At 33.5% G+C, this 12,554-nt stretch overlaps 1 protein-coding gene across 1 annotated transcript in view; it reads right to left on the bottom strand.

Annotated features, from left to right (window-relative positions):
- The window catches only part of LOC132545854 (inositol 1,4,5-trisphosphate receptor type 3-like), a 143,107-nt gene that overhangs the window by 115,740 nt on the left and 14,813 nt on the right, over positions 1–12,554 (bottom strand). Inside the window, exons 2-4 of the mRNA XM_060209525.1 lie at positions 6,050–6,120; positions 4,868–4,992; positions 4,658–4,744 (exon numbers count right to left, since the gene is read on the bottom strand). Coding sequence (XP_060065508.1) covers positions 4,658–4,744; positions 4,868–4,992; positions 6,050–6,120 — 283 coding nt within the window. The remainder of the gene's footprint in view (positions 1–4,657; positions 4,745–4,867; positions 4,993–6,049; positions 6,121–12,554) is intronic.

The raw sequence follows: 12,554 nt of genomic DNA, 5'->3' as shown, positions 1-12,554 counted from the left end.
CTGTAATAAGCCCACCTCCTGCCTGAGCCATTAATAATTTGTTGGCTCACTACATTATTGGAGGATTGACATGGTATATTCTTTTTCATCTCTTCATTTTATTTTTTCATTTTTTTTATTTTTCGTTTTTTTTTCAATTTTATGTCATTACTTTAGACAGAATTTTACACCATTCTACAGTCATTCTATATTCTCACTCAGTAATGAAATGTAGCTCCATGTACATGACCTAAGTTTCTACTAAATTTGTTATATCATATGAAAACAAAACATTCAATATATAAAGCTGGATTACTCTGTCCATTCCCTTGTTTACAAATGAGCTAGCCACTAAATACTTAAAATCTGTAAGATCTGATTAAGATTGTGTATTAAAAATCCTTTCATCATGAACCCTTTGTGTCAACACCTGGATCATATAGTCTGGTGACTCGTAACAATATACAATTACCCAGCCATTAACAACAAAACCATACACCAGAAATTGCCAGGTCACTGTTGTTTAGTGTGCTGACAAAATTGTCCCATTTTTAATATATACCCTGCTTGGACGAAGCATTATGGAAAAGAATGATAATATATGAACTCAGCTGGTTCTACAAGGTGAGCTTGGTACACTTTATGCTTTTTGTGCAGAACAAGGTCCAAAATGGCACCTCTTCCACTAATTTAGTCATCAGAAGAAATGTATTATGTACCTCATGTGACAATAAGTCGCCCCCCCCTCCCTTGATTTTTATTCTGTACCTCATGTGACAATAAGTCGCCCCCCCCTCCCTTGATTTTTATTATGTACCTCATGTGACAATAAGCCGCCCCCTCCCCCCTCCATATTACTATTGTGCAGCTAACGAACTTCTTTCTAAAGCTGCATCTTATTTCATTATCTTGTAATAAGGCAAACTAGAATGTATTTACTCCTGGGCTTGTCACAGGATAAATACGGTACACACTGGTGGTCAGTACTACTAAGCTCTTCAGTCACCATTGTCTGGTAACTAAAATGACCACAGAGGTCTCGGGAGGGACAATCAACAAAAGATCCCTCATTGGTGTTGAAATCCATTTAATATTTAGTTTACAAACATTTATACAGGCCAAAGTAATGATCATGTCTAAAAATAAAAATTACTTTTGCTTTCAGTATGTACACTGTACCATAATATTTTTCTCTATACTGTCCCCTTGGTTACCCAATTTGAATAGTCATTTTAAATTGGCATGGTCATGATTTTATTATGATTCACATTAATATATTATATGCACACCCAGTGTATGTGTCCATTTATAATTAACCCTTTAACTGACATTTTTTCTAAACTAATTGAAACTGATATCCTAGCTTTTGTAACTCTGAAATGTGCTCAAATGTATCATTATTTTTATGAAAATTAAAGTCTTGTAAACTTTAAACACTATTTTCTACAGTTAAAATGTTTCTCATTCAGCTAGTATCACAAGACTGTCATGATTCAACTCCGTACGATTTACATTTTAAAGGCAATAATTAAAACATTGTAAAGATATTCTTGTTGCTGTTAGTATACCACAAGGTGTGTATCTATTCTTGTGGACTCCGCTATGCAAGGCCCTAGGGTATCAGGTACAACATTATACTGTTACATTCAACTGTACAGCAGAATTATCTTTTGATGTAACCGTCTTTAAAACTGCTTTAATACCAGTTATACACAATTTACAGATAGATCAATAAAGTCTTCACTGCACAGTATAAATAAAGAGTCCTGCGGCACTGATAACCTTGAAAACTTTAAATCCAAACTTCAAACTATCTAATCCTAGGATACCTGTCTTTTCGATTAAGTTTATTAAGAGTGTTAAGAAGTAAGCTAAACTCAAATAAACTGCTTGTTGTATTCTGTCAACTTTCATTTCTTATTTAGTTACTTTGAGTGACAATCATATGCATTTTAATTTTTGATAATGACACAGAAAATTTGTACATAAATGGTTTGTTATTCTATCAGATCTTTTGGTGAACATGCATGGATAAAGTTCAAGAATTCATTCAACCATCACATAAGACATTTTAAGACTGTATGTACAGTTCATTCACAGACTTGTCTGCACCAGTACAAACATTTTTTTGAAAATGAGGTATGAAGTTATGTGTACCTTGGAAAAAGCTCTCTTTTTCAATTATATAATCACAGTTTCACCCTTATACTGACTTCAAGTAATACTCAGTTTTTCCTTTTTTTCTTCTTCTCCTTTTTATCAAACAGTTTCTTTTAACCATTTTATCGAAATCTGTTCCGAGTGAATGTCCAGGAATCTAATGGAACAACACTATGAATTTAAGAATTTTTTATGAAAACAATTAAACTTGAAAAATCAAAATTAGAATCGGATTATTTTTTTGGTTGACAACAAGATAAATACACTGAACAATTTATTACAGTGATATCAAAATATCTGTAATTTTTTTTTTTTTTTTGCTTAAGGCCTAAAATTCCCAGAATTGAACAAGCAAAAATGTTCATATACTTTCATTTTCAGATCACTTTGCCAGATCTACACATAATTCTTCAAAGTTTACCAGTAAAAATATGCTTACAGTGACAGGAATCCAATACATTTATCTCATAATTCTTTCAAAGCGATAAAACTGACCTCTTTCTAATTCATAAAGGAAATATTCATATCTTCATTGCCAGGATCAATATTTACAATTCCTTAGTCTGAATAGCATTAAACCTTTGATACAGTGTTGGGACGTGTATTGGGCAGACATTTTCATAAGAGATCATAATTAACCAAGGTTATTCCGATGATATTTTAACCTATTTTACCTTTTACCATCACAAATGAATATATACACTGGTACCAACAGGTAGGAAAAGGAATTGCAGTGTGCCAATGCGCTTGGTGACCACTAATTCCATGTAGATGTATATATAATCGCTATTGCTTATTGAATCAAGCTGTCCATGTTTCCAGTTACTGTCAGACTCAACAATATATTATATAAAATCCTATTGACAACACCGCGGAGACTCATCCTTCCCATTCACCAGGGTAATGATATTTACATGTATAATAGGAAGGAGTATTAGAAATATCTTGCCTCCAGTCCATGGTGCTCAAACAAAATATCTGTCAATTTCTAAAGAAACACCCATATATTAGACCTAAGTGCAAAACTGTTGCTTGACGGTAACTAGACTACTTAACATATACATGTATTCTTTTTAATATTTTACTGGTGTTTTCAATACTGGTATTCTCTAGCTTTGAAAGGAAACACAAATCTTAACATTGTATGTTATTTAAAAACTAGACATTCAAATCCACAGATACAAATCTTTGTATTGTATAGGATTTAAAAATTAGACATTCAAATCATGCACTTTCAATTTACTGTATTGGAGACAAAATTAGCATCATTCAAGGAAACTATATCTATTGCAGGCCATGAAAGAGGAGATATCTTTAATATACATGTACATGGGTCTGCCCAGACAATGGCTCAAGTAGGGTATATAGTTTTATTTTGTATCTCACTTAAGAAAATAAGCAAGGCTATTAAAAAAGACCTATTTTCCTATTTGGGAATATGTCAATAAGAAAGTTTTGCATCATAGAAATTGTTATAATGTTTCATGCATGTGGTCATTGAAATTAATTAATGTTCTTCAGATTTAATGCTCTGCTTTATTTATCAAATTTAGATTTCAAACAGGATCATTAATTGCCATATCATATGGCAGTAACATTTTGCCTAGCAGCTGTAAGTAGAGTTTAGTGTTATTTTGTTCAATATTGTTAGTTTTGTTTTATTTATAATTTGTTGATTTTGTTGATCTGAAGATCAGTTTCATTAATGTTTTATTTCTAGTTTTAGAACAGCTCCATTATTTATTTATCTGGACCAAGTTAACAGCTGAAAGATTGATGTTAATCTTTTTTTCCATTGTGCAACTATATGCACCATTCTCATGGACAGACCCATATATAAATGATATCTTCTACTTTGAAATGTCCATCAAGACCCAGGGCAAGCATTTTAATTAAATGGTCATCACATTGACAAGAACTCGATCAATATCATTGTATAGTTGTCTAATGTATGTAATTAGATTATATCCTGTGCTGTTTTAACTCTCTTCCTCTAATAGTATTAAATCTCCTTCACCATAAAGACAGCATATCAAACAACAATCCGATATTATCTTACTTCAGCAACCAAGAATTTGTTTTTAATTTTTCTCTTCTGTCCTTTCTTTCCCATATGATTACTAATGAAATTACATTACTCTATGTAACTGAGATAGAGCCAACACTGTCATAGCTTCAAGTAAGTAGTGAGTAGATGGGTCCTTCACCAGGATATCCGAAGGTATACAGCTTGGGATTAATGGATAAGACTGACCTATAATTAAGAAGAACTTGCCTCCAGCCTTTTGAGATTGATTTTTCTTGATTTATATTCTATATTTTGATCCACAGTAATGAAATGTCAGGCAACATCAGCATTTTCACAGGTTATGATCTAGCCAAATAAGGTTAAACTGATGAGATCAGGTAAGTTGGTAACTTTTGACTTGTTATATATTGTTTAACATCCTATCAACATCAAGGGTCATTTAAGGATCATGTGACTCTGGACATCTATCCCTACAATCAATAGCTATACCTGCACCACTTGTCCATAGACCACTTTCTTCCCCTGTTGTCGTTTTTGTTCAAGATTATTGTCATCATTTTCTGCGTGTGCGGCAAGCTGCAAATAAACATAAAAGGACCATGTAAAATCACTCTACTGTACGTAAATGACATGTGCCATTTATTATGAAATGTTAACTGCCGAAAGAAAATGTAAGTATTCTTTATTACAATTACATACCTGAGCTTGCGTTGTGTTTGTTCGCAGGGAAAGGTTTTCTGGGTCTTCATTTAATTTACTGCTCAACTTTCTGTATTTCTTGTTTAGTTTGTAGCGGTTTGCTACACATATTTCGAATGATATCACTGCAACATAAAGATAAGGAATAAGCTATATAAAATGTATCAGTAATGGAAATATTTTGATACATGAATTCAGTTTTTAGCGATATTCTAATGGTATCTTAGGCATAATAAAAGCAAAATGGGCCAGGACTTAAATAACTAAATCTGTTGAGATATTCATGAGATACATATAGATACCTTGAAGAAATTTGAAAGCTTGAATTATTTATTTCAAAATGTCTGTGGGTTCATAAGATATTTTGTAAAAAAAAATTTGCAGATGGACGGACAGATGAACAGGCAAATTGATAATACTTTATACATCCTCCTTAACCAAGTGAGGGGTATTAAAATATGTGCATCCTTGAAGAATAACAAACAATTCTATATTCTTTCCCTTTTCATCATTTAATAAGTGATATATATATATGAAGGCCTGTATCATAGAAAAATATCTTTGATTTGTTATATAATTCACCAATATAATTATTCTTTTACATGCATTTGATATAAACAATAGGTCTGCTCAGTTGCTTTCAAATCTGAAGATTTATGAAAGAATAAAATTTTTTGAGTCTGTATCAAGGTTTGTTTTTTTAATTTGACATTAAATGGGTTACAAATGGTACAACAGTTTGTTCAAATCATGGGGAAAAAAATAAGAAAGTGTTATATGTCTATGTATCTTTGTTTTAATATGTCTATGTATCTTTGTATTATATGTCTATGTATCTTTGTATTAATATGTCTATGTGTCTTTGTATTAATATGTCTATGTATCTTTGTATTATATGTCTATGTATCTTTGTATTAATATGTCTATGTATCTTTGTTTTAATATGTCTATGAATCTTTGTATTATAAGTCTATCTATCTTTGTACTAAAAGGTATATATATTGTTGTATTAATATGTCAATAAAGTTTATTTATTAAACAATAATTGCAAAACAAATTGCCAGCTCATATAATCGCTCTTGTTGGTCCAGATGGAAGCATGTGAGGTGCCTTACTGCAATAGGAAACCACAATTAGATGACTGATATTCACGAACAATAAATTATAGTTGACATTTCTTACCATGTTGATCTTGTATGTCTGGTCTCACTCTGTCCTGTTTGCTTCCTACAGCAAGCTGGTTGTGCACCGAACTTTAAAATAAAACAGAAGTAATTACTTTACTATGATTCGAATTAAGACTAAATGTCAGTGTACTGTATAAAGTAAACATAATTCACATCCCGTTTCCCCTGTTTTACTGATGGATGCAGGGTGTTTCCAGAACCTATGTACGGATAAATTTGCTTATATAGCATGAAAATATATACAGCTACAGTTTCCTAATTCTTAAATAATTCCTTGCCAAGGTAGCCAACGGACCAAAACGAAATGCCTTCTGGTCTTAGTGGTTTGTATTTTCTGTTCCAACTAACCAGGTACGTAACTATATAGGTCTATCATAGGCATAAACTTTTACGGCACTGCTTTTCAATGGCGCTCCTATTAAATTCGTACGGTAGCCTAATTCAAGATAAATTTTGTTTCGATATCTCAGGAATAGGACGTTCTATATGTAAAATACAGCTGTTAATGTTATACTGTTTTTTTTTCAAATACCAAATGACCATAAGACTCAAATGAAAATAAGTTTATGTTTCACATGTAAGCTTAGAAAGTCAGCTGTACTGCAGTACTGCAGTGAGATGTCGGCAAACCCGTCATCATCCGGGTATCTACCGAAACCTCAAAGAAATGCAGGTCCAGTCACACTAAATATAACATAACCGATATTCAGTGTAATATTTTGTCCGTAGTTACCATACTAGAAACTTCTGAAAATCCTACAAAAAATAGGACGATGTTTCGACTGACAGTCTTATTCCCGCGGAATTTTTGTAACTTTAACTGTATCACACTGACGCTTGCCAGACGCTGTAACCGGAAATTGTGATAGACTTGTAAATGCCCAACAACGCCCGGATTTACATCCCGTCGTTTTACACTATCAGATGTAGATATTGCGATCATAAAAGTCATTGTCATTGGTGCTCAGAGTACCGCGTGTACAGGTACATGTATGTTTTTGTCATATATATTCCATAAGAAATATTGTTTTTATCATAATGGCTGACAGCCGGACATCTTAAATTTTGACAGATAAAAAGTTTGTAATCGCTGTTTTGTTTTTTTTTAGAAATATGATATGGTTCTCTTTTAGATGCAAGTTCCTCTCATGTTGTCTCAGACGGTAATCTTTGATTCTTTGATTTTTTTTATTTATTCGTTTATTTTACAATTAAAGCTATTTCTGTTTCTTTTGGGATACTAAATTGATCTTTTTTTTTAAATTTCACACTTCCCTTCCACGGCATAGCCTTTACTGGTTCCTATTTAAATTTTTGCCTAATCAGCTAAACAGAATGGCAGTCAGGCGGCCATCTTGAATTTTTATATTGTAGGTTGTTATACACAGTTCTTGAGTAACGATTAATGGATCATTACAACGTTTTATGCGCATGTTCCACGTGGTCCACAGTTCCTCAGGAATGCTTAATAGATCGTTCTCTAATTTCACCTGTAGACACCCCTCGTTTGCTAGTAGTTTTAAATTGACCCGAAAAAGCAAACAGCTCAATGGGACGGGAAATTTAGCCAGCCTATCTATACAATCATTGCCCCTGGCACCCCCAGTAGTATTAGTCCGCGGAATTATTTGAACGTTCTCGACTTAAAGTTTTCGATCTCGAGCTTTTCTTTATTACCTGTTACATTTTCACGTTATTTCGTTCTTTCGCTTCGAAAAAACGATGTTTAGAATCCAAGGTAAACGAAAGGACTTATATCAGCTGCCATAAGTATCAGGGGTCAAATTTTAAAAAAATAGCATTCTTGCTCCCTCAACATAATGTCGATAATACGAAAATGCGAAAATACGATGGCGTGGACCCTCTGACCGACTTTGAAAGATTCTGCAGTGCGACAGTGTTGGATCTGGAAAAGAGTATAATCCATATAGTATCCCCCGAGAGTGCTAGTGATTACACTATACAAATAAATATTTAAATCTGGAACTGTTCTATCATAGAGTAAATCCAATAGGCACTGTGTATATAGATGTGGCTGTTTTACTACACTTTGCTGTGTTTACATGCTGCCTGTTATATTAGGAGTAATTGTTTTGCACGGACTTGTGTTCTGGCAAGTCTAGCATGTAGACATCTGCAGCAGAATTCTGGGAATCTAAATATATAACTAGTTAACGATATTGACCCCATTTCTAAAAATGTACCTTATTGGCGAATCTACTTTGATCAGTTATTTATAGGACGAAGAACACCTCGGTTCATCACGCGATCAAAGGGAACAATGTCCTTTGATATAAGATTTTAATTAAAGAAAATAAGTATAAATAACTCCCAATATCTGATAGAACCTACAGGTATGATAGCGGATTATTAATCATTGTTATATTACAATATCGCTGTAAATAAAACAAATTTTGAGAAACTCATATACATATATCAAGTCATCCATAATATTTTTCATACACAATATTTATATTTTGTGATATTTATTCAACTTATTTAAGCGAATATATGTTAAAAGTGGTGATTTCCGATCAATTTATAGGTTAATTCCGGGATATTGACTGCTTTTCTGCAATTCTTTGCAGTCTATTATTCTAGCGGTAGATTCCGACGGTTTTTCTTTAGTGGGTTACCAAATGTTATAAGAGCAGACACGCCGGGAAACATTATTATCGGATTACATTTAACTTCTTTCCATTAATCTTTATTTTCAAGGACCAGATCTGTGCGACAGTCATTCATGTCTCGTTGATTTAAATATTGTCCCATGTTCTGTACCACTCATAAAAGTCGTACAGTAACGACATCAGAGTAATGTATAGTATTCTATACAAAAAACCATTACGAGAACTATTTGTTTTGTTAATGAGCTTTACTCGTGATTAATGTAACCAGTCGATGATTCTCTTAGACGCATATTGCCCGGCTTATACTTGGTTGAATTCATCCAACCTTTTTTATACGTTAAGGAGAGAAGAATAAAAGAAATCCGAAAAACAAAGTAAAAAATGTGTTCAAAGTGGTCCGTCTCAACTATAACTGTGGGATTGTCACAGTTCAGAGATATCGGCCGATTAAATAATTTATAACAAGTTGACAGGGCGCTACTCTGAATAAAGTGTATTTCGACCTGTTTTAAAGTCCATTAGTATACAGTCTTCTGTGTTGTGAATCTTTTCGTTATTCATATATCTTAGTGAAATACATATGTATTAGATAATGGTATTTGTAAACAAACTCCATAAAGACAACGATCACGTTCTTACTGTTGAAATTTACATATTTTCTTGAATAATCATGTGTAGCCTTTCCGAACACGTATTTTATGGAATATAAAGTTTATGGTGCTGGTTATTTTTCAGAATAAATTAAAGCATGTTGTGACAATTTATCCATGCTTTATTTTCCAGTAAGTATACTTAGAGTTACGCTAACACATGTCATTTCAACATAACACACGCAGGTAAGTAATGTATTCCAAACATTTTCATTTTTTTATATACGAAAGTTAACGCCATTTCAGTATTTCTTACTAATGAGCTTTAACTCGAAATAACACAGAAATGTCGAGAGGACAATAATATTACTCCAATAAAGCAAAGCAATCAAACAGGAAGACGACAATGTTGAATTTGCAGTTGCCCTACAAAGGCAAAATGGTTTGAAGAAAATAAGATAATTGTCATATATCTTAATAGCGTAACCATATATACAGATTTCTTTGTCTATGCTACCAAGATAATTGTATTTCAATGTTAGTAGTGGTAGCCTTGTATAGAGAGGTTGCCTTGTATCGACAAACCTGTCTCTATGATTTGGAGAACGGTATCATAGATTCAGAAGGGACATGGGAAAGATTCTCAATCCCATCCCTATGTTATGTTTGTCTTAACAACAAATGTGACACTCTTAATAAATTTTCCGTTCCTAATATTTTTTTGTATAATTACATCATTTTACACCATGATCGCTAGTGTGTTTATCTGTGTTACAGGTATTTACAAATATTCCATGACCCGCGCTACAGCTAAAATATTACGTAGACAACCTACATTTATACCATTTTGGAAAGAGTTGCAAGTTCATAAAAACATAAACCCATTCGGTAAAATAGACGATTTGAGTCCGTTTATCAAGCTGTATGGAATTAAACTTTCATTATCTTCTGTCAGATAGATAAATACTGCTCTCGTTAAAAGTGTCTTGTCCTCAATAGACATCAAGAACTGGCCATCTATTCTTTAAGTGTATAGAATTCGGTGTACTTGTCTATTTCTGACATTGTATATGTTCATAGTAATTATTTAAACGACCCACACCTTTGTATATTGGCGAGCTAGCCTTGTAGTAACTGTTCACATATACGTTCTGGCCTGGATATCGAATATGTTTACATAGCGTATATATTGTACAATTAGTACAGGCGTTTTATACAGAGAAAAGCTTAACAGATATCATCAAATACCAACTACACATACAAATAATACCAGTGTGTGCTTTTATGAACACAGATGTACTGAAACACCTAAGTTCGATAGGCTGTGTTGAATTCAAATAGCTTCCTACCCGTTGATACCAAATCAATAGAGTAAATGAAAAGGGAAGCTCCTGATCTGGTCAACCGTGTGTCAATATATACCTCCTCTTGTTATGACTACCTGTAACCCACGTCGGGGGTCATCAATATTTGTATGTCTCCTTTATATACTTAAAAGTATAGGTAGCTTAAATTCAAACTTTGATTTGAAATGAAAAATAAAAAAGTTATACTAAAACTTATACTGTAATTTTTTTAACGCGTATATTGTCTTGATCCTGTCTCACTGTTCTTTCTATATTTATTTATTTATTTATTTATTTATTTATTTGTTGTTGTTTCTCTCGTATTAGGGTTTATATCGAAGAATAATTAAATTGCGTTAGGTGACCCTGAAAATGACAAACAGCTGTAAGACGACACATTATTTCCTTCTGTTAAGCATTATAGATTAAAACGCAAAAGGCGAGTAGGAATTTTTCCTCAAGTCCATAAAGCCTGCCTTGTTGGTGATCTGAAGTTGAGGAAGTAAATCCGCATGTTAAGCATATTAAGAAACCACTCATGAAAGTGGGGCCAGATAGAGCTTCAAGAATACCCGCCACAATAAGTATTGTATTTATCTCTGTGTAATGATAAAGACGTCAGATATTTATTTATTCTTGTTTGAATAAATTATTTAATCCAATTCCAAGAAATTTTATTACGTATCTCATATCACTTTTACCAAGGGATTCCGGTTTTCCATTACAGCAACCGTAATAATGTGGGGAAATGTTTCAAACAGTACAAATGACAAGTCATATTAAACAATGATATTCGCCATTTTAATCAATGTACGGAGTGATAGTCAGCAGATATTGGAAACAAATCCAAAGTTAATTAAGAAAACCTTAATATTCGGTTCATGTGCTGTATTTCCGGTACAAGTTGCTAGTACACAAACTCATGCACAGTACATACTTGGAATTTTCTGAGATAAAACGTAATATAGTTAAAATCTAGACGTTATTTTAGAGTTGAGTACTAAATCAACAAAGATTCGGTGGCACCCCAGTGTTGACATGAAAAGATACAGCTATCTCGTTCTCAGTCAGTCATATTTTATTGACAATGCATCAAAGTGATTGGGCACAAATTCTTGCAACTTACTCGGCTGTCTTACAGCTGTCCATTGGAACGCCCGTCAATTTACCTTTCCGAAAAGTCAATTTGATAGAATACTCACAGCAGAAGGCATTGCTGTTTATCTTTAGGTGTTGTACCTCGAACTGGCACATTTTTTTTATAGATTTCCACCTGTTAATATTGTTCAAAAACCTCGCACGCATCATGGATTAAGCTTTTGAAGACTTTTTTATTCAATCGTTTGTTTAACAATCTGTTCAGCTAATTTCATCAAAGGAGTAATCACTTGAAAGGAGGAGTCACCTCCGAAACCAAGGAGTTATCACCAAAATGTAGGACTCGTATACGAGAAGGAGAAGAGATCAACGAAAAGGAGGAGTCATCAACGAAAAGGAGGAGTCATCAACGAAAAGGAGGAGTCATCAACGAAAAGGAGGAGTCATCAACGAAAAGGAGGAGTCATCAACGAAAAGGAGGAGTCATCAACGAAAAGGAGGAGTCATCAACGAAAAGGAGAAGTCATCTACGAAAAGGAGGAGTCATCAACGAAAAGGAGGAGTCATCAACGAAAAGGAGGAGTCATCAACGAAAAGGAGGAGTCATCAACGAAAAGGAGGAGTCATCAACGAAAAGGAGGAGTCATCAACGAAAAGGAGAAGTCATCTACGAAAAGGAGGAGTCATCAACGAAAAGGAGGAGTCATCTACGAAAAGGAGGAGTCATCAACGAAAAGGAGGAGTCATCAACGAAAAGGAGGAGTCATCAACGAAAAGGAGGAGTCATCAACGAAAGGGAGAAGTCATCTACGAAAAGGAGGAGTCATCAACGAAAA

Source organism: Ylistrum balloti, unplaced genomic scaffold (assembly GCF_031769215.1).
Source record: "Ylistrum balloti isolate Yb309-2 unplaced genomic scaffold, AGI_CSIRO_Ybal_v1 Utg369858, whole genome shotgun sequence".
Taxonomy (NCBI): domain Eukaryota; kingdom Metazoa; phylum Mollusca; class Bivalvia; order Pectinida; family Pectinidae; genus Ylistrum; species Ylistrum balloti.
Note: the sequence above shows the minus strand (reverse complement) of the source record. Positions and strands in the feature narration are given on the sequence as shown.